This window comes from Bactrocera dorsalis, chromosome 1 (genome assembly GCF_023373825.1).
Source record: "Bactrocera dorsalis isolate Fly_Bdor chromosome 1, ASM2337382v1, whole genome shotgun sequence".
Taxonomy (NCBI): Eukaryota; Metazoa; Arthropoda; class Insecta; order Diptera; family Tephritidae; genus Bactrocera; species Bactrocera dorsalis.
In genome coordinates this window covers 77798449-77824522 of record NC_064303.1, presented here as the reverse complement: position 1 = coordinate 77824522, position 26074 = coordinate 77798449, and the positions used below count along the sequence as shown (strand labels likewise).

At 33.1% G+C, this 26074-nt stretch overlaps 2 protein-coding genes across 2 annotated transcripts in view; one reads left to right on the top strand and one right to left on the bottom strand.

Annotated features, from left to right (window-relative positions):
• Positions 1 to 26074, bottom strand: part of LOC125776853 (SAFB-like transcription modulator) — a 502085-nt gene that overhangs the window by 341683 nt on the left and 134328 nt on the right. The gene's annotated exons all lie outside the window — the stretch shown is intronic.
• On the top strand, positions 127 to 6981 carry LOC105229557 (cytochrome b5-related protein). The gene is given in 5 exon segments (XM_011209919.3): positions 127 to 743; positions 5549 to 5879; positions 5940 to 6322; positions 6392 to 6874; positions 6876 to 6981. Coding segments are annotated over 5 exon segments (1326 nt in total). The 5' UTR covers positions 127 to 651; the 3' UTR covers positions 6913 to 6981.

Genomic DNA, 26074 nt, shown 5'->3' with positions numbered 1-26074 from the left:
AATTATTTATACATATGTAAACCATTTAAAGCTCTTATGAATATGTGAAGATTACAACAGCGAAAGTAAGTAAGCTCTTTGCTTGACTGATAGTATCGTAGCTCATACATATGGGTGTATTTAATTCGTACAAAAACATCAACAGTTTAACTGAATAGCGTATACAAAATATGTATACATATGTATTAATTTTATCCGACTTCGTAATTTACGAACACTCATGGACACACGGAGCCAAACAAAAGCGCGTTGAGTGCAGCTGCGGGGTCTTAGTCAATAAAGAAGAACGCAGTGTGTCGCACAAGTAATAGCTTACCGAATAATTCAATTCAATTCCCATTTGGAAAAACGCTCAGAACGTCACTCAATTATACGAAATATTAGTTTGTTTATTGCAAATTCAAGTTGCTAATCTATTAGAGATACAAAGACCGTTGACCTCAGTATTTTGCATATTGAGTACGAATAATTTTAGTTGAGCTCGTTTTGCTGTATACTTAATCGAAGTTTACAGAGGCATTTCTTTTTACAATCGTCTTATTTGTTGTATGGGAATAGCTAGTTAATGTGCACCGCACGATAAGAATTCGAATATTTTTATTTATAAACGAATTTAAAATAAAAAGTTAAGGCTCTGTTATTTCAAACGAGATGACCAACCTAAAACAAGAAGATTGGAGAGTATCAAAAATATTGAGAAAATACCCAGTATATCGCGAAAAACTGATCAAGACTTGTGAGGGGTAAGTTTATTGAGGAATAAAGTTATAGTGCTGAAAACTCAACGAATTTTGGACAATCTATCTAGTAAATGTATAATATTATCATCATCTCTAGCACAGTTATTTTTACCATAACTATTACTAAATATTTAATATCAAATAGTGTGATATAAACTCCATCAACGTTTCTTCTTATTCTTAATTGGCGTAAACACCGCTTACGCGAGTATAGCCATCAACGTTTGCTTAAGCTTTTTAGACATTGCACTTTTCGCAAAACAGCGAACAGGAGAAGCACATACATATATATTAATATTCTAATTATAACATACTTGCACAAACTTACTGTTTTCTTATTTTTCATTATTTTAAACAATTCTGATTTAATTCTGGAAACATCTGTGAGCACGAGTTATATTTTTTTATCACACAACGAACAAGTGAAAAACACTTATATTTTTGTTTAACTTATAAAGGTTGGTCTGTGAAATATGTGCTCTTAGTAAAGTGTTCGGTAACTTTAATCAAATCTGAATTATTACTGATTTTCTATACCGTTATATCGCGCCCAGAACACGAGTATGGCTGAAAGTGCTTTAAAAAATATATGTATCAAAGTTGGGCATCAGAGCTTATCCTTGCTTTACAGAATAAAAATACATCATCTTCAATACCTTCAAACGATGTATGTTTTAACAGTTTTTAATTTTGAATTTAATTTTCATGTTCTAATCCCACCTATCTTGGATAAAAATCAGATTATCAATTTCATTTTTGAATTCTGACTCTGGTTTTATGTTAATTAACCTTATCCTTACCTAGTAAGCCAAAGTTGTCATTAATGTATAAAGTGTATTTAGTTTGTCAAATCTGAAAAATGTGTTAGCTCTTTAATAAAAAGTTACATAATAACATTGAATTAAATAAATAAATGAAGTTATTGCGCATGAAAGCAATATACACAAATTATACGTATATACATTGGTGGATTTAAAAGTTAAATAATGAACTGGAGCTAATCGAGCTAGTAATAAACAGGTACAAAGTAGCAAAGTGAGTGTTTAATGGTTTGTTTCAGCATTAATTTTAACTTATAAACGTCATTTTCTTGTAAAATCTTAATTAATTTCATTCATTAGAATAAAAGAATCAATATAACTGTATTATATCGTAAGAAATAACAGGTTCCTAAATAAAACGCAATTTCTTAAACAGAAATGCGCATTTTTAAGTTTAACTTTATACAAATTAAATACCCGCTAATCTGCCGGTTTGAAACCGCAATTCGATTTGGAATAGCTTTTGACTGTAATTAAAAATAATGCTTAGAAATGCTAACAAATCAAGTTGAATTATTCTTAATATCAATAAAAAGATAAAAAACAAAAACATGCTCAAAAATGTAAGATTCATTATTCGTGTTTTATGCCAACATACTAAAATGTTTATAGTGAAGAGAGTTACGAAATAAAATGTAATATTTTCCTATTTAATATAAATTACTTATTTCATCGATGAACCTTCCATTTTAAATATTTCCAGTGCAATGTATACAAAATAAAATCCAAGCAAATTTTACAGGTCATACGCATGAAATAGGGCTATCATGCCTTAATGAATTTCATACTCCATACATACTTCCATGCTTGCGTTAACGAAAGCGATTCAGTTACAGTCATTTGCAATTGTGATGTTAGAGGCCGTTCCTTGCAAATTTGTGTTGATAAAGCCGAAAATTTTAGTAAAAATTACATAGCAAGTATCATCTTTAGTGTTGTAGTTATGGAGTGTAAAGGTCAAACCACCACCATTTACTAAAATTAAAAAAAAATGGCTGTAATTTTTGAACTCAAATTCGTAATCAGGATACTCCAAATACCCTACAGAGCTCTTAGCACATCAGTCGCAAACTTTTCCTTCAGATTTATTAAGAAGTGTAATGAAATGTGTGGTGTTTGCATTCATGCTATATAACACGAGTGATATTTTACTAATGTCTACCATCAAAGCAGGAATGTAGGAAGTGCTATTTAACGGAGCAGCGACGTTTTGGTACTTTCGCATTTTTTATGAAAATATAAATTTAGGAAATATTCTGTTATGTATAAAATTTCTTTTTTTTTTTGTAATCTTGTAAAATAGTGAAATTAGCTTAAGCAATAAAAAGTGATAGATTCTTGACTTAAACTTATTTACAACAAAATCTTTTTTTACACGGTATTTTTCTACACGATTGAAATAACAAGATTTGCCAAGAAGAAATATTAAATTTTTTTACACGTTATTTTTATTTTACCCCAAATTCATTTTTTTAATTTTTTACATGATTTTCTGCAGCGTTTAAATACCTTTTTTATTTAACACATCAGTTTTCTGATGACGCAATATATAATTTCAATAAAGTGCTAAGTTAAAGTTAGTTATTTTTTTAGAAATTGGTGAAATCATCAAAATACATAATTGGAATAGTTAATAACTTTTCAAAAGGTGAAGTTGTGTTAGATTGTTATCTTAGAAAGCAATTTTTATTTCGTTTTCACAGCGCCCTTATTAATACAATAGCATACGTATTCTGAAGAGACAAACTATTTCATTAGAAACGAAAATAAAAATTATAGACTGTCTAAGAAGTGGTTCAACATTTGTTGGCAGAGCTTTTGGTTTAAACGGAAATGAGAGTTTCATTAGACAATCAATATTTTCTGGGTCAGCTCTTAGTTCAAAAACTACTTCTTATAGTTGAAATTCTACTTTGGAGAAAACTGAAACCATGTAGTGTTATGGATTGAATATTTACAGGAAAAAAATTCCTATAGATGGGAAGATTATTAAAGAGAAAGCACTTAGATTAAACAAACGACTTCATGAGTTAGAACCATCAGTATCCCATCAGGGACCTAATAAAACTGCTTTGGATGCAAGACATGAATTGCTGACAGGTTTTCTGGAAATGCACGATTTTTACAATGTAAAAATTGAAGGAGAATTGGCATCAGCAGACGAAAATGCTACAAAAAACTATCAGGATAAACTAGCAAAAATAATTCAAGAGGACAAATATACAGAACATTCATAGCAAAATCTCAAAAGACAGCTGGTGGCTTTAAAGCAGCCAAAGATTGGGTGACCCTCTTGCTTTGCAGTAACGCATCTGTCGATAAAATTTTGAGGCCACTCTTAATCAAAAAATCGTTTATGCCAAGAGCTTCAAAAGGAAAATATATTTTCATGTTATAGCGAATAAAAAGGCATGGATTACAGTTAATCTATGGTGTAATAACTGTATTTTTTCCTGAAGTCCAGAAATATATCACACAAAAAGGTTTAGGTTTCAAAATACTTTTGCTTGTTGATAATGTACCTAGCCACCCAGTGCTGGTACATTCGAGTATTTAGTTGCTGTTTTTGCCGCCTAATACCACTTCTCTGTGCCTAATACCAGTCACTCGACCAGGGCATACATTTAAAATGTACTACATCAAGCAAACGTGAAGATATGTTTTAGATTCAGTGGAAGAAAGCAATTTGAAGGTTATGGAAGCATTGAAAAAGTTTAATATTTTGGATTGCATTACACATGTTTCCTTTTTCAACAGTTGCGGCAATCAGCCTTAAGTGCTTGTTGGAAAAATATTTTACCAGCTTTCGTTCAAAGTGGAACTTCAGTGGTGCAAAGATCAGAAATTTGTTCTGAGATTATAAGTATTTCAAATAATATAGGTGGCGATGGGTTAGACAAGATTCAAACGGCTAACATCGATGAATTAATACAAGAAGGTCCTATTGATGATGACGACTTAATTGAAATTATGGCTATCAATAAAAATAAAGATTTAGATATGGTACGAAGGTGAAGGTCAGGTTTTAACGACTCATTTAATTCGTGAAGATTTGAAACTCTCTACAAGTTCGGAACAACATTTTCTTGTTTATGATCCTGACATGGAGTGTGTATTACAATTCCACCGTAAATTTAAATCTTGTGTTGTTGGGTATCAAGAATTATCTAAACAACTGGAGAAACAAAAAAAAACAACATCTTTTAACAGACTTTATAACAGACACGCCTATAGAAGAATTAATAATGCAGATAATTCTGCATTAGAACAAAACCCAACAGTTTTTTAAACATAAGTATCTTCTGACGACAGTGCTATTTTTAAGAGAGTTCATAAAGAACATACACGATTGTTATCAACTAGCGATGAGTACGTACTCTTTTTTCCTAATTTTTTTGATTTTTATTTGAATTTATGGATTGAATTTAAACTGTAAACAAAATTATTTTCTTGTAATAAATATGAATTGTTTTATTTTAGTATTACTTATTGGAGTTTAATATGTAGCACTTTGCACGGTTTTTAAAGAAAATATTTGAATGTTTTCATTTTACACAATTTTTTTTAGGTTTTGGAACAGATCCCCAAATTTACATACGAATCGTGTATTTTTTTACACGATTTTGGTTTACACCGTTTTCTTAGCAACATACCTACCGTGTTGAAAAAGATTTACTGTACTGTATAGTGAATGATTAGAGTTAAAGCACTTATTTTTTCGAATAACGCCGGATTAATTTAAGGTGTTAGAAATAAGAGCTAGATGAACACACCTATTATACCCAATGCAACAATGTTGTGATATTATAAAAGAAAAGGAGACAAAATGGTTTTCTATCGACACTGTAAACGTATCGGTAGAAGAGTTATCGTTGTGCTATACATCCAAAACAGTAAAGAATAATGTAAAAGGAAAAGCTGGAAAGTTAAAAGTACCACATTGAATCTAATGAAAACAAATAATTCGAATATTTATTTTTTTAACAGCTGGATAGCAGCCAAACAAAAGGACGATGCAGCGGAAGGCTTATGGCGGATCAAAGATGAACTTTATGACCTTACCAATTTTATATCAAGTCATCCAGGTGGATCATTCTGGTTAGAATGGACAAAGGGTACCGATATAACCGAAGCATTTGAATCACATCATATATCAAAGACGCCAGAAAATATGCTAACCCAATTTCACGTTCGCAGTACTACTAAACCGCGCAATTACAAGTTAACACTACACGATAATGGTTTCTATAGAGTGCTCAAGTCGCGAGTGCGTGATAAGCTGAAAAATCTGGATCATTCCCCTGAACGACGAACAGATGTATAATTTTGTATAGTTCTTCAGAAAGACTTTACTTTAACTCGACTTTTTTATCCTTAGGTTATACACTTTGGTCTCTTGCTATCTACTTTTGCATTGGCTTTCGCCTGCTCGTATACTGGTTATGTAATATACGAATTACTCGCAGGCCTCTCACTCTCATGGCTAACTATTGCTACGCACAACTACCTGCATCGTAAGGACAATTGGCAGATGTATACTTTTAACTTTTCGCTTATGAATTTTTGTAACTGGCGTGTTTTGCACGCTATGTCTCATCATGTCTACCCGAACTCCTTAATTGACCTCGAGATGTCTCTTTTTGAACCTTATCTTTGTTGGTGGCCAAACTCACAACTTCATACGAAATGGTTTCGTCTTCTTAGCGTCGCCATACAACCTATTGTTTATACGTTTATATTTCCTTTCCAGATAATATTGAGGTAAAAAACGCATTGCTCATAAATATTATCTCTCATACATTTAATTTGAAAATTTTACTATACATATAGAATTATAGTTTCCCTATTTAGAAAGAACATTTTATTTTGGCACGACGTGATCGGATTTATATTGCCGTTGTTTATGATGTTTGTAGCACAAGTGCCTATTTTGACTGTACTCAGACAATGGGTGGTCATCATTGGTTTCGCAAGTTTAATTTTTGGCGTAATTGGTTTGAATGCCGGACATCATGGCCCAAAAATTTTTCATGATGGCGATGCAAGTCGTGAAGACCGAGATTGGGGTCTTTATCAATTGGACACAATAATCGATCGTAGTGATATCAAAGGTTCGCAGTTTTTGGTGTTAACGCATTTTGGGGATCATTTTCTACATCATTTATTTCCGACATTGGATCATGGCATACTTCCACAACTCTATCCGGTGCTTTATGAAACTTTAGACGAATATCAAGCACAATTGCGTGAATGCAACCATTGGCAGCATATAGTTGCTCAGAATAAACAGTTATTACGTACAAAGCCAAATCCTACCTCGTACTAGTGTTAATAAAAGTAAGCGTGGATAGAAATTAATAATTTCCGAAATAAACTTCTATAAATGGATATTTATTTATACTTGGAACTTTGTATATAAATATTATTATTTTATTTATGGAAATTAATGTATTCACACATATTCGCGGGATTAAAACACGTAATTTGCGTAATATATCACAATGAAACAAAAAAGAAGGAAGGAGTCCGTAAATGGGCTTTATGAGACCACTGCCACAAGCACAAAACGTCATTAATCGAAAACCTTTTTTATAACCTTATACATACATATATGTACATATATTTCGATTAGTTTTAGGCGATAAATGCAATCGTTAGGTTATACTTTGTAGTAATATGTTGCAAGAGTATAAAAATACAATATGATATTTATATCGGTATTCTGCTTGTCACGATTGTCTCATGTCTCTAATTGTCACAATCGTAATTAATTAATTACATCGCCAACAAGGATAATGCTTATAAGAGAACACTCTGATGGAGCTTTTAAATTGTTTTTTGGTTGATTCGGGATATTCAGTGGAGCCATGGCTTCTTACACCGCTGACAAATCCTAAATTACGATTGCGACAATTAGAGACATGAGACAATCGTGACAAGCAGAATACCGATATTAGCCTCACCTCATGTGGCCTATTGGACAGGGACCTGTCAAAATACCTACAATTGCGACGAGGTGAAACTTTCTTAGGGACAAATAGTTATTATTATAGTAAGGGTGTTGGTTAAAAAGCTTAGTATCCAACTCTCAAGAAATAATAAATAAATTTACTTGTGCTAGTATGCAGCTCTAAAGTAATCTAGTACTAATTTTTAATACTTGTGTGGAAAACTTTCGCATTTGACGTGGTATCTTCTCAAATTTGACTTGAATTACTGCTTAAGGTAATAATATAATCTCCGAAATAATTGTTCAGATCGGATTACTATAGCGTATACGAGTAGCTTCCATACAAACTGAACACATAGTTATTAAAAGAATTGCACCTGTGAAGGGTTTATTAGCTTCGGTGCTGCCGAAGTTAACGTTTTTTTTTTTCATTTTTGTTTCATCTGACCATATAACTTTACTCCATTCATTTTATATTTATTTGCAAAGTTCAAACTCAAAAGTGTATAGCGGCTGTTAGTCGGCATATCGGTTCGGTCGTCACATTTATAAATGCTTAATATAATATTTGTATAAATTATGTTGTGTCCTCTGACGATTAAGTTATTGTCCTTTCACGGTCAATAAGAATGCAATGTTGTGACGGAACTATGTTGTGTACTCTGACGATTATGTTATTGTCCATTCAGAGTCAAATAAGAAGGTAATGTTGTAACAGCGAGGCCGATGAAAGTACGTTTATTATGGATGGAATACAAAATACACACTGAACTTAATATTGAATTATAAAAATATTATTGAACCTAAAATCATAAATGTGCGTTACTATATCCGGCAAGCCGAATCAGCATACCCAACACCGTCGCTTGCGACATAGGCAAGTGTCGGGTTACTGCTGTTGGCCGCAGTGGCTGGGCAAAATAACTTATGCGTCAGCAGAATGTTGCAAACTGCATTGCACATTCTTGCATTTCACAAACAAAAAGTGCAATTCTTACGGGTTAACTTATAGACTTGTGACCACACAAAGCTTACCACTATAATTTCTTAAATTGTTTTCGGACTTTTTCGTTCGTCCGGGATTTTCTTCATTTTTTTTTTATGTTTTGAGTATGCATAAGTAAACTAAGTTATATTATGTAATTACAATTATAGTTTTTAATTTAGTAGATTAAATGAGTAAAACACAAACTAGCTTTTCTGTGCTAAAGTTGCCAATTTTATTTGTTTTAAAGTAATAACGCTACAAAACTTCGTCTTTCTTTAAAACTTTCAATTATAATGTAAATGAAATTCAATTAAAAAAAGTAAAAAATATAATTCTTTTATCGCATGTCAGTTTCTCATATTTCGAGCACATTTTGTAAAGCTCACTAACTTTCAAAATAATTTTGTCTATAGCTGAATGTATTTTTTGTTTTTAATTTTTAATATTTTTGGTAAAAAGCATGTAATTAACTTATGTATTTCTAAATAAAAAATTTCTACACCGCAAAAAATACCGCTATAAAGCGCTGTCAAATATGCACAACACTTAAAAATTTTTAATGGTAAGCTTTGCGTGGCCACGATTAATTTGATTTGCGTAACACACGCTTTTGTGTGGCTTAATTTAAAATTTATATCGGTATTCTGCGTGAGACGATTGTCTCATGTCTCTAATAGTGACTATAGTAACTTAGTGATTCTGTTAGTCAGGAGTCTCATTTTGGTATTCTGGCAAATAGAGTATACTACTTTACAGTATACTACTATACTGTAATTGCCAGAATACCAAAATGAGACTCCTGACTAACAGAATCACTAAATTACTATAGTCACTATTAGAGACATGAGACAATCGTCTCACGCAGAATACCGACATTAGTTTCTTCACGCTTTGATTTCTATCAAAAATATCACAAGTTTTGGCGCATTTGATGAGTTTACTCTATTTAAAAAATATATTGTTTAATTCCATAAATAGTTTCATAAAAATAAGCTTTTAAGAAAATAGGACAAAAATTCAAGCCACAGTGAAAATGGTCCATCCTAGCACAGTTGCTATAAATAACGGTACTTCTCCGAAGTCTTCTGCTATTTTGGTATGTTTGCTTCAATTTACATTCGCGTGGTGAAATGAACACATGTTTGATCTGCATATTTAAAAATTTGTTTACTTCTTAATCTCAAGATGGGCCGCAAATCTAAAATTGAGTTAGCAAATTTTATTATTGAGAATTGAAAACTTCAGAGATGAATTGCAAACATTGCTAAAAAGCCCGAACGACAGTTGAACATATCATTCATAAAGTAATAGAAAAATATTTCAAAATAAATAGTAACTCCGTGTGCCGAAAAACTCGGTATAAAGACCAGAAAATAATAGCTGCTATAAATTGATTAAAACGCCTCCCCATCACCAGATATAAAGATCATTGAAAATTTGTGTTATTAACTGGAATTTGAAATAAGTAAATACAGCATATCAAGTTAAAATAGTGGAATCTATCACAAAAAGGATATCCAACAAAATATTAATACAAGTTTTTAGTACTTTATTTAATAGTTGCCGTAATGGACCATTTTCACTGTGACTGTGTATCCTCCAAAGAAAGAATCCACAGTTTTGCTTCGAATACCAGAACGATGTAATAACTATACAATAATGAGCCACTGACTTTGGAAAAAGTGGCATTGACATAGTCTCCTCATTGGAGATTCTGACACCTTACTATCCCAGTATGTTATGAAACCAATTCCCTTTACTATCGAATAAACGCAAATAAACCAGTATTCAACAGAAGCATTTATCAAGGTAAGGAGCTCCACTATTCGAAAATTTCATACTTTAGCAAGTTGCAAAGATCAAAGCTGGGGAAATACCATCAGGTGTTGGCATAACTCTATATTAAATATGTAAAGAAAGACTAATAACCTTTTCGCAATGCCAAATTAATTTAGTACGTCCAGATTATAATTAAGTAACCAGTTTTTGCTTTTCACACACCATGTTATCTATTAACGATAGGCTAGATTAAGGATCAGCTGTTATACCTGATTGTGTTATTCTTTTTTTTTTCTAATGATTCAATTAAATTTTAAAATTTCGTTAGTTGATTGCTATTTATCAATGCACTTAACCGAATTTACAGTTTAATTTCATTGTTCACCGAAATTTTGAAAGGAAAATATTAACCCGATTCAACCCAATGGAAGTATTTTCTTCCAATTTCAGTTTTAAATCTCACATATTGACTGATATTACGTATGCATATGTACTTCGATTTGGACAATATTTTCTTTCAATTTATTAAGTGATCTTCACAAGATGAGAGAGTGTTCAAAGTATACGGACGTGTTTATTTAATTCGCTCCGTGAATTCTAAATAATCCAGCAAAAGGCAAAGCAAGATTTACTAAATTGTAACCAAACAAAGAAAATAAGGAACAGTGCGCACAAATTAATAAGAATAAACATCAAGAAAAGGTACGCGAATAAAAAAGTAAAAGCAAAAAAAAATATCAAACAAACAATAATGAGTGCTTCGCAGCCTCACAAGCAAGGCCGTAGGCATTCCCTAAATGCCTACCTCACCTTTGTAGATGATGAGTCATCGTAGCGATCAGCTGACAAGCAAACGCAGCAGCAGAAGCAACAACAAATGCGCTAAGAGTAACCAATCTGCAGGTACCAGATTTGCCTTACTAAGCAGTGATTCAGACAACGGGGCGAAGGGTACCACCACAGTCGTTAATGCCACACCACCTCCAATACAAGTATATTTGCGTGAGTGTAGCTGTAATGCTTTTGTTGCAAAATTAAGTGAAATTGTAGGTATTAATAATTTTTATATAATGTTTTTGAAAATAGGCAATATAGATGAAACAAAAATTCAGTTGCACTGAAAAGGGTTTTATGGAAATTGTTAAATTTGTGTCGAATAAAAACAAGAACTATTATTCTCATCAACTGAAGAGTTCTAAGGGCCTAGTTGTTGTAATTAAGAGTATAGAGTCGGCCATAGACTCTAGTGAAGTTAAAGAAGCATTGGAGGAATGCGGTTTTGGTATTAAAAGTGTTGTAAATATATTTAATAGAAACAAAGTACCACGGTAAATGTTTAAAATTGAATTGTTTCCGAACTCTAATCAAATAAAAAAAAAATTAAACACATCCTATATATTATCTGAAATATTAGATGCATCGTAGAGTAACTGCCAAGAATATGGATATACCAAATCACATTGCACTCTACGCAGTGTTTGTGTGGTATGTGGTGAGTTACATCCCACTTCCAAATGCACCGTTAAGAAAGTAGATTTAAATTAAAAATGCAGCAATTGTGGAGGAAATCACACTGCTAATTACAGGGGTTGTCCTCTATATAAAGACTTGAAATCGAAGTAACCAAATGTAGTGAAAGGCAATACTGTACAAATGCAACTGCCGCAAAATTCTCCAAATGGAGGTACATATTGAAATTATATTTTTAAATCTTACACAGTGTATGACACAATTTATGTCTACCATGCAAAACATGATACAAGATTTAATAAAATCACAAAATCAAATGCTGCAAATTTTATTAAGTAAGAAATAAGCTTACTAAATATCTGTATATCGAAGCCAACGGTGTTAACCAACATACATATATTAGAGATTACAGTGGAGTCTGCGTATAGTAAACCACCACTATAATAAACACCTCGATATATGTATGTAGTGAACGCCTAAAAATTTACACTGAGTACTCTAAATAGTGAACTATCGAAAACTCGAAATAGTGAACAGAGTTTTAAACGCAACGGCAAGCATAAACTGTTAAAAAAAACTTAAACAGAAATAAAGTCGGATCTTCCCCGAAATTGCTCATTTTATGTTTTTTACTGGAAAAGCTGCTGCTATGTATTTGGTGCCAGCCTTAATTTGTCTCTTGTCGGGTGCAAAGCGCTTCTGAGTGAATGTATACTGTTGTATGTATTTTTAAAAGTGTTTATGTATGTGCTAATAAATTAAGTGTTATCATGCCTTTGAAGAAATTCCTTCCATTAAAGCAAAAACCTGAAATTGCTCAAAAACTCGAGAAAGATGCTAGTGTTTCATCCTTAGCAAAGATTTATGGTGTGGCCAAATCAACAGTTTCGGGAATAAAAAAAATGCTCGTAGTATTATATCCCACCAAGCGGTCGGAGCATCTAAGCGGAAGACTCTTAGGAAAGGCGAGTATCCCCGCATGGAGAAGATGTTATACAAGTGGTTTATAGCTCAACGAAACAAAAATTGTCCAGTTACTGGGGAAATGCTTAAGAAAAAAGCATTGAAGCTGCACGCTGACTTTAAGAAAAAAGAAGGTAGCTTTCATGCCAGCCCCGGTTGGTTATCTGGATTTAAAACTCGCTTTGGAATCCGACTTTTAAAAGTGTGTGGCGAGAAACTTTCATCGGATATCCAGGCAACTGATCCCTTTAAGCATAAACTCAGAAACATTATTTACGAATTGAAGCTTTGCGAGGACCAAGTATATAACGCTGACGAGACCGGCTTGTTTTGGAAAATGCTTCCTGATAGAACGTATGTCAGTCAAACAAAAAAACAGCTCCGGGAAGAAAAGCAGAAAAGGCCAGAATTACTTTTCTTGCATGTATAAATGCAACTGGTCAGCATAAAGTCAAACCGTTAATAATTGGGCATGCCAAGTAGCCGCGCTCTTTTAAGGCTTATGACATCCCGGTAGACTATCGGAACTCTAAGAATGCATGGATGACTGCCAACATTTTCAGAGAATGGTTTCACCATTGCTTCGTCCCTCAGGTACATTTATAATGCAACTCCTGACATTTTTTCAGAGTATTTATTCGTTTTTAATTGATATTAGGTTCATAAGTATTTACTACAGAAAGGATTACCAGCCAAAGCTATCCTCTTGCTTGATAACGCCCCTTGCCATCCTCCAGAAGATGAACTTAAAACTACTGATGGATCCATATTCGTGATTTATATGCCTCCAAATGTAACACCTTTAATTCAGTCTACGGATCAAATACAGCTTAACTAAGCTGTATTACAAAAAGCATCTCCTGATTTTAGCTGTAGGAAAGAATGACATCACACAATTTCTAAAACATTTAACTTTAACGGATGCTGTATCATTTTTAATGCTTGCTTGGAATCAGCTGCAGGCAAATGTAATAGTAAAATGTTGGAAGCCTTTATTAGAATGCTTAAATACTACAGAAGCAAATGAAAGCGAGGATGAATACGATGATATTCCTTTGAGCTTACTTCGTCAAAAAATATTGCAGCAAAATGGAAAGAAGTTCATGATATACAGGGTCTGCTGCAAGTTGTATTACCGGAGGTAATTTTATTCACCCTCTTGACAAGCACCTGTTAATTAAGTTTTTATGTGAACATTATTTGTTTTAGGAAATCTACACTGAACAAGATATTGAGAAGTGGAATTCAATCCAAGTTGACGAAGAAATTGATTTAGATAATTATGCCATGGATACTGAAGAATCTGGTGATGACAGCCAAGGCGAAGGACAGATCGGAAATTCAATAAAAGCTACTGAAGCCATTAAAAGCTTCAATATAGCTATCGCATGGGCTGAAGCTAACACCACTGACTATGCTGGCATACTAGTACTGAAAAGTGTACGCGAAAAAGCGGTCCAAAAGTCAATTTCCGAAATCAAAAAGCAAACATCTATTCGTAAATTCTTTCAATAATATGTATGCATTTTTCAAAAAATTACTTTATACATATAACCTGTTTTGTTTACATAAACAAACATGAATTTAAGGCTAATAAACCAAGTTAAAAAAAAATGTTAACCTTAATATAGTGAACAACCTCGATACTGCGAACAGGCCTTGCAGAAATTAGTTCACTATATCCAGACTCCACTGTATTTCGAAATTTAATTTTACATTGATGGAATAATGTCTCTAGCGGAAAAATGGCAAAACGTGGTCGACCAAAATACTACATATTCGATTATTTATTTATTATTATAAAATAAAAAAAAAAGTTGAAGTTTGGTTAGAAATACGAAAATACTTTTTCGACTACCAATATAGAAAAGACCTATTAAAGAAAGGGTCCACTTTTTAAAAATTTCAAATTAAAGGCACACCTCATTACTCCAATTTGTCGGCCCAAACTATTTTTTGTAAATTAATTTTACTTTGACTTAGTTATGGCAATTTATAGGTTTCCGATCAAATACGTTTTGTGGACGTGGCAGAGATCCGATTACAGCAGCAGTGGAATAGACACCAGGCATGCAATTATGACATGTACAATGAGCAATACAATTAAAATTTAACATTGGTAACGTAGTAATGCCCTTCACTTCTCCAGGAATTTAACATAGAACAAAGACTCCATCAAGTTTTACGTTCACTCGTTGATATTCTCTTGCAACATGTTGTGACAGAGTATAAGAGTTTGTTAACCTAACGGTTGTTTGTATCACCCAAAACTAATAGGCTAGTTAGTGAACAACGCAGAATCGTGGGTCGTATCAGCTGGCACGACCTATCCTATGGGCGCGCAATGTAACTGAACTGTGAAAAACGCTACTCCCTTCTCTCTGACGTGACGATGACGTGAGAATCTGCGACATTTGGATTTTTGCCGTCGCAAACGTCTCAGCTGATTGCTCTCTCACAACGCAAGGTTGCCAATATCGATATACTGCAGTAATTATCAACTTTTATAATTCAATCTGTTCAATATGTTTGAAATTTTCTTAAAATAACTCAAAATCAGAGTCGAATGCTATTATTTATAAATATATAAAATATTTTTTATAGTTTGCTTTTAGTTTTGACATTTTATATTGTAAAAAATTGTAATTGAAAACAAAGATGTGCTCAAAACTATATATGCGTATTGGGCAATGACAACATTGTTCAAATGAAAACAAAGCAAAGATGGCTGATTTCTGCGTTTTTACCACGTTTTTGACTGTGCACACATTTTGCCGATAAGGAAGGAAAGGGAAGGAAGGGAGTAGCGTTTTTCAGTGGCTAGCCTTTAATTTATATATTGGGTTGTCAAAAAATTCTTGCGGTATTTTCGCTAGTTGGCGCTCAAAGCGCGTAGTTCTAGTTTTATTTGTCGCATCGGGTCATGCTATACCTTTTTGGAAAGCTCATTTCACGCGCTAACACGTGTTTGATTGATTGTCGTTTCTTTTAAGTCGTTCGTGAGTTATAGCGTCGCAAACATGGAGTAAAATAAAGAGAAAATAATGCATATTTTACAGTACTACTACGATAAAGGCAAAAATGCATCTCAAGCCGCCAATAAAATTTGTGCAGTTTATGCACAATGGCTTTAAAAAAGAATGATATCCAATAAATAAAATAATATTGGAAAAAAAATAAAAAATCTTTGCACCACTGAAGTTCCACTTTGAACGAAAGAAATGTTTTTCCAACAAGCATTTAAGGTTTATTGCCGTAACTGTTGGATGACAAAGGAAACATGTGTAATGCAATCCGAAACATTAAACTTGTTCCATGCTTCCATAACATTGTTTTCTTCCGCTGATTCTAAAATACTTACATACATATATCTTAACGTTTGCTTGATGTGGTACATTTTAAATGCTGCTATAATACCCTGGTCGAGTGGCTGAGTCAGAGAAGTGGTATTAGGCGGCAAAAACAGCAACTAAATACTCGAATGTACCAGCACTGGGTGGCTAGGTACATTATCAACAAGCAAAAGTATTTTGAAACCTAAACCTTTTTGTGTGATATATTTCTGGACTTCAGGAAAGAATACAGTAATAACATTGTATTTTCCTTTTAAAGCTCTTGGCATAAAGGATTTTTTGATTAAGAGTGGCTTCAAAATTTTATCGACAAATGCGTTACTGCAAAGCAAGAGGGTCACCCAATCTTTGGCTGCTTTAAAGCCACCAGCTGTCTTTTGAGATTTTGCTATGAATGTTCTGTATATTTGTCCTCTTGAATTATTTTTGCGAGTTTATCCTGATAGTTTTTTGTAGCATTTTCGTCTGCTGATGCCAATTCTCCTTCAATTTTTACATTGTAAAAATCGTGCATTTTCAGAAAACCTGTCAGCAATTCATGTCTTGCATCCAAAGCAGTTTTATTAGTTCCCTGATGGGATACTGATGGTTCTAACTCATGAAGTCGTTTGTTTAATCTAAGTGCTTTCTCTTTAATAATCTTCCCATCTATAGGAATTTTTTTCCTGTAAATATTCAATCCATAACACTACATGTTTTCAGTTTTCTCCAAAGTAGAATTTAGACTATAAGAAGATGTTTTTGAACTAAGTGCTGACCCAGAGACTAATGATTGTCCAGTAGAACTCTCATTTCCGTTTAAACCAAAAGCTCTGTCAACAGATGTTGAACCACTTCTTAGACAGTCTAGAATTTTTATTTTCGTTTCTAATGAAATAGTTTGTCTCTTCAGAATACGTATGCTATTGTATTAATAAGGGCACTGTAAAAACGAAATAAAAATTGCTTTCTAAGATAACAATATAACACAATTTTACCTTCTGAAAAGTTATTAACAATTCCTATTATATAATTTGAAGATTTCACCAATTTATAAAAAATAACTTACTTAAACTTTAACTTTAAAACTTTATTGAAATTATACATTGCATCATCACCAAACTGATATGTTAAATAAAAAGGATATTTCCCTTAAAGTAAACAAGTCGTGAAGTAGAGTTGCCATTTGGATGATATCCAACACGCAGAAAGTCATGCAACAAATTAAAAAAAAAAAATTGGAATAACGTGTTAAAAATTATGGTCCCAAAAGTGCTCATTGACGACCAGAAATTGCAGCGAGTGGTAGTGTGCCAAGAAAATTTGAACATGTGTGAGAGTGACCCCCAATTTTTGAATAACGTAATCACAGGTGACGAGTCATGAATCTTTGAATGTGATTCCGACACAAAAAGGAATTTTGAAACGACAGAGGGGATTCAAGCAGCATGTACCTCAGCTCTCAAGGCTATTCTGGAGAATGCCTTCCGTGACATCTTCAATGCTTGGAAATCGCGCTGGCAGTGCTGCATCGACGCAGAAGGAGCTTATTTTGAAAGTTTTTAAAGAATTATAATGATTGGTTCAATACATTTTTTTAAATCGACTCAGTCCTTTTACCGAACAAAGCTTGTATTATCAGAATACGAAGAGGTCGACATTTTCAACGTAGTAGAGAGCGCTTTATAAAGTATTGCCTGGAAAATGCCTTTGCAAACAGGGATACCGTAAAACTGGGTTTAAGTCATCTAAGGAGCGCCTAACATTACCAATTTAATTTAATTTAGAAGAAGTGGCTTCACAGAAACGAACATTATTCTGTTTGCAGATAATGCAGCTGACACAAAACGGTCAAAATTGTGAAGCAAATAAATGTAAAGTTTTTGTCGCCAAATACCACAGCAATATTACAGCCCCTAGATTAGGGTATTATTCATGTCTTCAAGTCATATTATAGACTGAATATTATTAGAAAGTAGATCGGAGCTTTGGAGCTAGGGAAAACAGTGAAGAGTTTTCAAAATCAATTACTGTTCTAAATGGAATGCATATGATAAAGCGCAGTTTTTGGATGGTTAAGCCAACGTCTATTAAGCAGTGTTTTAAAAATACATACATATATCGATGTATGAGATGATCGTATTTTGTAATTGTGTTTTTTTAGTAATACTAAGGCGAAACAGGCGAAATTAATGAAAACGCCTTCCGAAGAAGAAAATGAGGAAACTGAAATTACCATTGTCTTCAAAATAGCAAACAATTTAAGAGAAGAATTTGAAGAATTCGTAACATGTAACGACAACGAAGTGTGAAATGGAGTACTTACTGGTATTGGGTTGTCAAAAAAGTCTTGCGGTATTTTCGCTAGTTGGCGCTGAAAGCGCGTAGTTCTAGTTTTATTCGTCGCATCGGGTCATGTTCTACCTGTCGTTTCTTTTAAGTCGTTCGTGAGTTATAGCGTCGCAAACATGGAGCTAAATAAAGAGAAAATACTACGGTTTATGGACCCGATACAGTTTCCATTTCCACAGCACAACGATGGTTTCAACGTTTTCGTTCTGGTGTAGAGGTGGTCGAAGATGCGCCACGCTCCGGAAGGCCTGTCGTCGAAAATTGCGATAAAATCGCTGAATTGGTCGAAAGAGACCGGCATAGTAGTCATCAAACCGTTATAAACCATTTGAAGAAGCTTGGAGTCACTAAGAAGCTCGATGTATGGGTGCCACACGAATTGATTCAATAAAAATACCGCAAGACTTTTTTGACAACCCAATATATGATTAAAATTGTCTAATATTTGTAAAATTTTATGGTTTATACAATATTTTTATATACTTCGAGCGAAAAAATTAACCAAGAAGTAAGAAAGCTTCGACGGAAAGGTGCAGGAGTCCGTTAATTATTTGCATTTTATACGATTTGTATTTCATTCAGTCGTTTCATACGTCACACATAGGAGCATTTTCCTTCAAAAACCGGACTAAAGTGAGAATTACAAACTCCACCGATGCTACTCAAAATTGATTTTTATGGATTCTGGACAACATATTTTGTATTTAATATTAATAATATAAAGATTAGTTTGGTTAATGTATTTTTTTTTGGGGGAAATCAATGAATCATCAAAAAAAACTAAGTGTCGGGGGAGGTCGAGCCATAATTTTATGTGTTTTACTAAACTACAAGGATTCTACTTAACATATAAGCTTAAACATTTTCCCCATCTTTACCTCCCTTTAAAAAAAAAGCGCGTTGAATTAGGTTGGTCACTTGAATAAATTGAGTACTGCTTTATTTATTTTTTTTAATTAAATACTGAAATCCTGCTAAATTATTCTAGACGGCCGGTATATAGATGGTATAAGGGAGCGCTATCGGAGCCGGTGTGAAAATTGGCCTTTGGGCGTGGCACCGGCCTCTTTTAGGCGAAATCCCATATCTCGGAACCCGACTGACCGATTTCGACTAAATTTAGTATGTAATATTATTTTAATATTTCTATGTCACAATGAGCGAGATCGGACTACAATCACAACTACTTCCCATATAACACAATTTAAAATTCCTTTTGATTCCTTTACTTTTCAGTACACATATTAAGAAGTAATTGATAAAACGGAAAAAATCTTTGGGGTAAAAATTCCCTTAAAGTACGAGTATGCCACCTTTTGACAAAAAATTGTCCAAATCCCTTCCTCTGTACCTATAGTTGACTTTTGATCAAAAATATCGGTCATTATGTGAGATAAGCAATAGAAATTCAGACAAAGACCTTTCCTTACAATGGTATTTCTGCATATCGAAAATGGATTGAATCGGGCCAATATTTCCCTGAGCCCCCACACACATAATATAAAGATTTTTGAACTTATAGGTGACTTTATACTGGATATATCCGCCAATATTTGGGCCACTTTTTCCGCATAAAATAGATACAATTGGGCGAAAACTTGACCCTTCCCCTATATATATTATTACCAAGATTTTCGAACATGGACTTGACCTTGTTCCATATGATTGGTGATTGTACATAAGGTACCTTAATGAAAACCAGGGAACATTATTTGAGTATGTGGCACTTTAGTAGTATGTGGGATGAGCAAAAATAGATAAAATCTGGTCGATACTACCCCTATATTCAATATAAAATGTTCGGTTGCACCCGAAATTAGTCTTTCCTTATTTTCTTTATTTTAATATATTGCATTATTATATTCAATCATGCATTTTTATTAATTTTCATTCATAAAATCACTTTAAATAATTTTTTCCGGTTTTTGAGACCAAATGCTCCTATGTGCGTCAGTCCGAATAGCTGTGAACGTCACTAAATCTACTCTCCACGGTCTTCGTATACACTCTCAACAACCGCTGCCATATTTTCTTCACTGCGACGTGGTTTATCCGGTCGATTATTTTCCAATAATGAATGCTGCATCTCAAGATGAGTGATGATGTTGCGAATAATATGATCAGTAGGCCGATTATATTGATCATAAGTTAAGCGAAGCGCGCGAAATACATTATATACAGAACGTGAATATCGTAATGAAGGTGAACGATGTAGGCTTTGTTCAGGCGTAAGTAATGATAAAATGCCAAGCAGTACTGAACAAAAATAACATGACAGCTTGACATAACTCACGCGTGATCTGTCAACAAGAGGCTATTGAAAAAAGTAATACTTGGATCACCCGCAAATATTTCTTCGCAAAAGCATTAAAAAGTTATTTTGTATAAAAGAATTATCTTTATTTTGTATCTAAATGCTTTCTTATGTAAAGAGCTGTTTTCATCTATCTCTACATTTACCTCTATTTGTATACTTTGAACTGTTAATAATGTTTGGATAGCATAGATAATATTTTGAAGTTTATGATTAACTTTTAAATTATTAAATTTTATTAATCGAAAAATATTTGAACGTGCTTTAAAAAATACTTAAAGTTATAAATTTTATAACATAACCACAGCATATTTGCTCATTTTTTGAGGCATTTGGCTGATTTAATATTAGTATAATATTACTAAATTAATAGTAGAGGTGCAAAACAATCGATGGCATATGCCTTAACTACACTTACCAGAAATTTTCATAATATTGCAAAATTTCACTTAATAAAGTTACTTAACGATATATTCGGGTAATAAACCGGTGATTTGACCGACAGGTGGCTTGCAGAGATGGTAGCCTCAAAATTATCTTTCCATTCTTGATTTGGTTGCGGGAGTTAACTTTTACATTAAGTAAAAATGAGTCAAAAGAATATATTTTGAGCTGCACCGAAATGTGTACTCTTTATTTATACTCTTAAGACTAACTTATTACATGGTTCTTACTTCTATTTATACTAACTAGTATGTTTACTTATTACTAATTGATAGTTTGTTTAAATACAGATTATATTATTTGTTTAGGTTTCAAGATAAGGTTGTTTTGAGGATTGTTTGTTTAGGATATCTTGAAAACATACTATTATAAGGAATACGTTGCTTAACTCACGTATGCGGTTTCAAATTCGTAAGCTCATGCAATTTATAATATTGTACAAATTATTACGTTTAACTATTCTTCACTTCAATTACGTGTTGGATGCGTTTAAAGGTGTGAACTATTTAAGGCTAGGTAAGAATTTCTAATGTTCTAAAAAGCCGAATGCCCTTAACCTTAGTTATGCATATACACGAATATCACTTTAATTAATTTTAATTTTACATAGTCGGAGAAAAAGTTTAGTTCGGCTCCATTACTAATATCTGATAGGGGAACAGCACTAAAGGCTAAAATGTCAACAAATTACATTTTTTTTTAACAAAAATAAGTGGATTATTGAAAAATAAAGTACTCTACCGAAACGTATGTATTTTATGCAAAAAATTAATTTTCACTCATAACGTAAGTAAATGGATAACAAATTTACTTTTGTTAACACGTCAACTTTCAAAGCAGTTTATATGGTAACATAAAAACTTGTATGTTATTTTAATATTTTGTGTTTACCGTCATTGGTCATGTTTTGTTTTATAAATAAATCACAAGATTATTTCATGAAAATGAAGTGTACAAACTAAGGTCTTTTAATTTAAACCACCGAAAAACCAGTAGATTTCAAGGAGAAAACTGTCGATAGTAGTTTATATATCAACACTATTGAGTGGTCCGACTACCGATATTTTTGCAGCTCAAATAGTAGAAAACCCGTAACAAATACCTATTTTTTATACTCTTGAAACCAGTTGCTGCAAAGTGTTATAGTTTTGTTCACCTAACGGTTACGCGTATCACCTAAAACTAAGCGATATAGATACATACATATATGGTTATATATGTATTTGTGTATATAAATGATCAGGAAACGAGTTGAAACCTGGGGTCGAATCGTTACATCCGTGCACGGATCGGCAAACATACGAAAGAAAATTATGTGATACGTCAATCGTATGTGTATTATTACACGCGGCAAAAAAAGTTGCTAATTCTCGGGCGATTCTCTTTTGCTGTCGCCCATTACCTTCACACGAGCAACTTGTGTTGCGCAACTCCGTTCGAGTTTTTTTCTCATTCTCTTTCACTTTACTTTAACCCATTGTCGTTTCTTTTTCCTTATAGGTATTTGGGCCACTCTATCACATATGTATATTAATCAGTTCTGTCAATTAAGAACTACATTTTATTTATCATTCAAAATTAAAACAAAGATTATATGACAGACTTTCACATATATCACCCTTTTCACTATCGTCTGAATCAATTTGTATGGCTTTCTCCATACATTTCACAATATCTTTAATTAATTCGATTTTTTCGTCAGACTCCATTTTCTAAAATATTTATATTATATTATGTATATCTGTATACATATTTGCAAATTACTTGCCAAAATATGAAATTAAATTTTTTAATTTCATTTTTAATTTCAAAATATTAATTTCAAAAAAATATACTCAAATGCAACTATGTACTACGAAAGAAAGAACACGAATGCCGAAAAACGTCGCAGCGAACTGTTACGAATAAGAACACAAAGCGAGTTGCTGAACACTGGAAACTCGGCGCGATTCTCCCCTCCTCGTCGCCCCCTCGCCTATAAGCCAAGAGTTGCCGCAACAAAAGTTGCCGCAACAAAAGTTGCCGCGTGTAATAATATACTATGCGGAGATTGGCATTATGACATACGATAGCAAACGAATCGTAATGTATTTTCAATTCACAATAGTTTTTAAATTCCACATTGCTTTAGATCGTATTAGGTTTACAATAGATATGGAACTGTCAAAACTGTTGCGAAATTTTCAATAAATTAACAAAAGCTAATTAAATATCAAATTGGTCTTTTATTTGAGCTCTTGTGAAAGTGATGGGGATAAAAAAGTAGTGCGGAGATAGCGAAGAGATCGTAGCAATAGATTAGGTATAAAAAAAAACAAACAAACAAAGCATTGGAATCTTAAAAAGACGGTGGAGTATTTTAGGATGTGGCAAAAAAGGAATGTATCACCCCACAAAAGTGGAAGAGTTTCTAACGTTTGCGAGGCATTACATAACATCTGCATAAAATTTACAATAAGTTACGACCCTCAAAATTGCGATTCTTATCACACACAAGAAATGGATACCGGGGTAGCGAACCGCAATGGACCAAACGATGAGAGACCAAATAAAGTATTCTTTAATAAATTTGATTCAAAAATGTATATGTCCTTTACCTTGTAAATAATTTAATTTTTAATCTCAACTAAAATTTTGTTCATATAAATAATTTTTTTTTTAATTTTTAATGAGATATTCCATCCATTGGCTTATTATTTATGTTCTTTTATCGCTAAAAATTATGAAAATTTCTTGCTCACATTTCCATAAATTTGTATATTACGATTGGTAATTTGCGTTCGAATGACGATTCGAACGAACGGATACGTTTATATACTCATCCACGTATGTCATCATGCCAGATTACGATAGAAGCGTTATGATCACGTATGTCATAATACGAAATACAGGCTTTTACGTGACGAGTGATACGTTCACAGATGTAACGATATTCGACCCCTGGTTGACTGTCTGTCTGTCCGTCCACCCGTCCGTCCGTGCAAACTGTAACTGTAAAATTGATATATCACGATGAAACTTGGTATGTGGGTTCCTTAGTACAAACAAAATTTCGAGTTCGTAGATGGGCGTAATTGAACCATTATCGATTATCGCCATTAACCGAAAACATATAAAATGCTATAACTAAGCACTTAATTAAGATATAAAGCTGTAATTTGATATAGGAGATCGAGTGGCCCCGCCCTATAACCAGTTTCATGTTCATATATCCTAAACCACTTAAGCTACAACAACCAAATTCCCTGAGTATAAATCTTATAAGAATTTCTATCGGAAGTGAAAAAATGGATGAAATCGTAGGATAACCCCGCGTACTCCCCATATAAGGGTACTACAAAAGTGCGACAAATCAATAACTAAATACGCCAGAAGCATTAAATATATCGGGACTAGACAAACCGATTTCGACAAAATTTAGTACGTGGCATTCTTCATACATTCTATGTAAAATGGACGAAATCGGATCAAAACCACGCTACTTCCCAATAGCACAATTTTAAATTCCACTTGATTCGTTCAGTTTCCAGTACTCAAATCAAGAAGGCATTAATAAAACAGGATACAACTTTGCACCAATAATGTCTTTAGTATGTGCCACCTTATGATTAAAAAATTGTTTAAATCCAGTAAAAACTGTTTAAGCCCCTAAATACTTAGTTGATTTGTGATCGAAAATGTCGGTCAATGTGTAATGTAAAACTTAAATTAAGGGATAATCCTTCTCTTATAATAGTATGCCTGTTTGTCAAAAATGGTTTGAATCGGACCGGGAAGTATTAGCCCCCATATACTTAATATAAAAATTTTCGAACTTTCGTTTCAGTGTGTCATATTTCTTCCCTAAAACATTGATTTACTAATAATCTTATATTCTGTAAGAAGTGACATCCTATGCATAAACTGTATTCGTGGTGTTAGATTTCTCGGTGATGAGTTTCTATTGGCTGTATTTGCGGTGTCGTAGCTAGGGGAGGCGAAGGGGGCCGTCGCCCCGAGCGCAACGTCTAGGGGGCGGCAAAACGATCTTCGCTGCTTTTTAATATTCAGAAAAATACTTCAACAAATTTTTTTTACAAAATTTATTATAAAAGATAAAGAATTGTACACTCACAATGTAATAATCTGAATAACAATGAAAAATATTAATTTTCACTCGAATACTCTTCAGTCTTTGAATTTGTCTTATATCTTTTGGCTTATATCTTGTAGCTACGCCACTGTGTATTTGTTTACATTTGACGGACAGAAACCATATGTAAAAGGTTTTGCTTTTGTAAGTCAGTCTTTTAACTAACATAATTATTTTCTAATATATGCTAACACGGCACCCTAATTAGTGTAAAAGTAGAAAAAATAAGTGTTAGACAATACTCTAAAATTTAACTTTATACGGGTTTAAAGCACGTTGTTTTATGTTAAGTGCAATCAAACAAAGTTGCCAAGTTAATAAAACATTTTGCAATGCATAATTATAATCTGGCCGAATGAAACCACATAAGCATCACACAGATGATTTTTTATTTGTAGTATTCTTGTTTACACCAGTTTACTATATACATACGATCCTACATATATTTTAATAAGTACATAGGAGTATATGCATACGGGCTCACTGCATTTATAACGTTACTTGAGTTCCTTCCGGGTATTCAAGTTGTGAGTACGCGGAAATATATTTTTGAAAGTGCTTTGTCGGTTTCTTTACTTATTCTTTTTCTACACATTCCTATGTCGGAATGGACAGCGTTCGAAGTTCTCATTTGGCTTTAGAAGCTGTCATCATTCTATTAAAATTATTAAATGATTTGACAAAAAAATTATTCACAAATATGGTTTTGTACGATTTAGTGCGTCGCAGACTTAGATATTTGTATATGTACTACTGATATACGTTATCTAAACGGTAAACATGGTTATA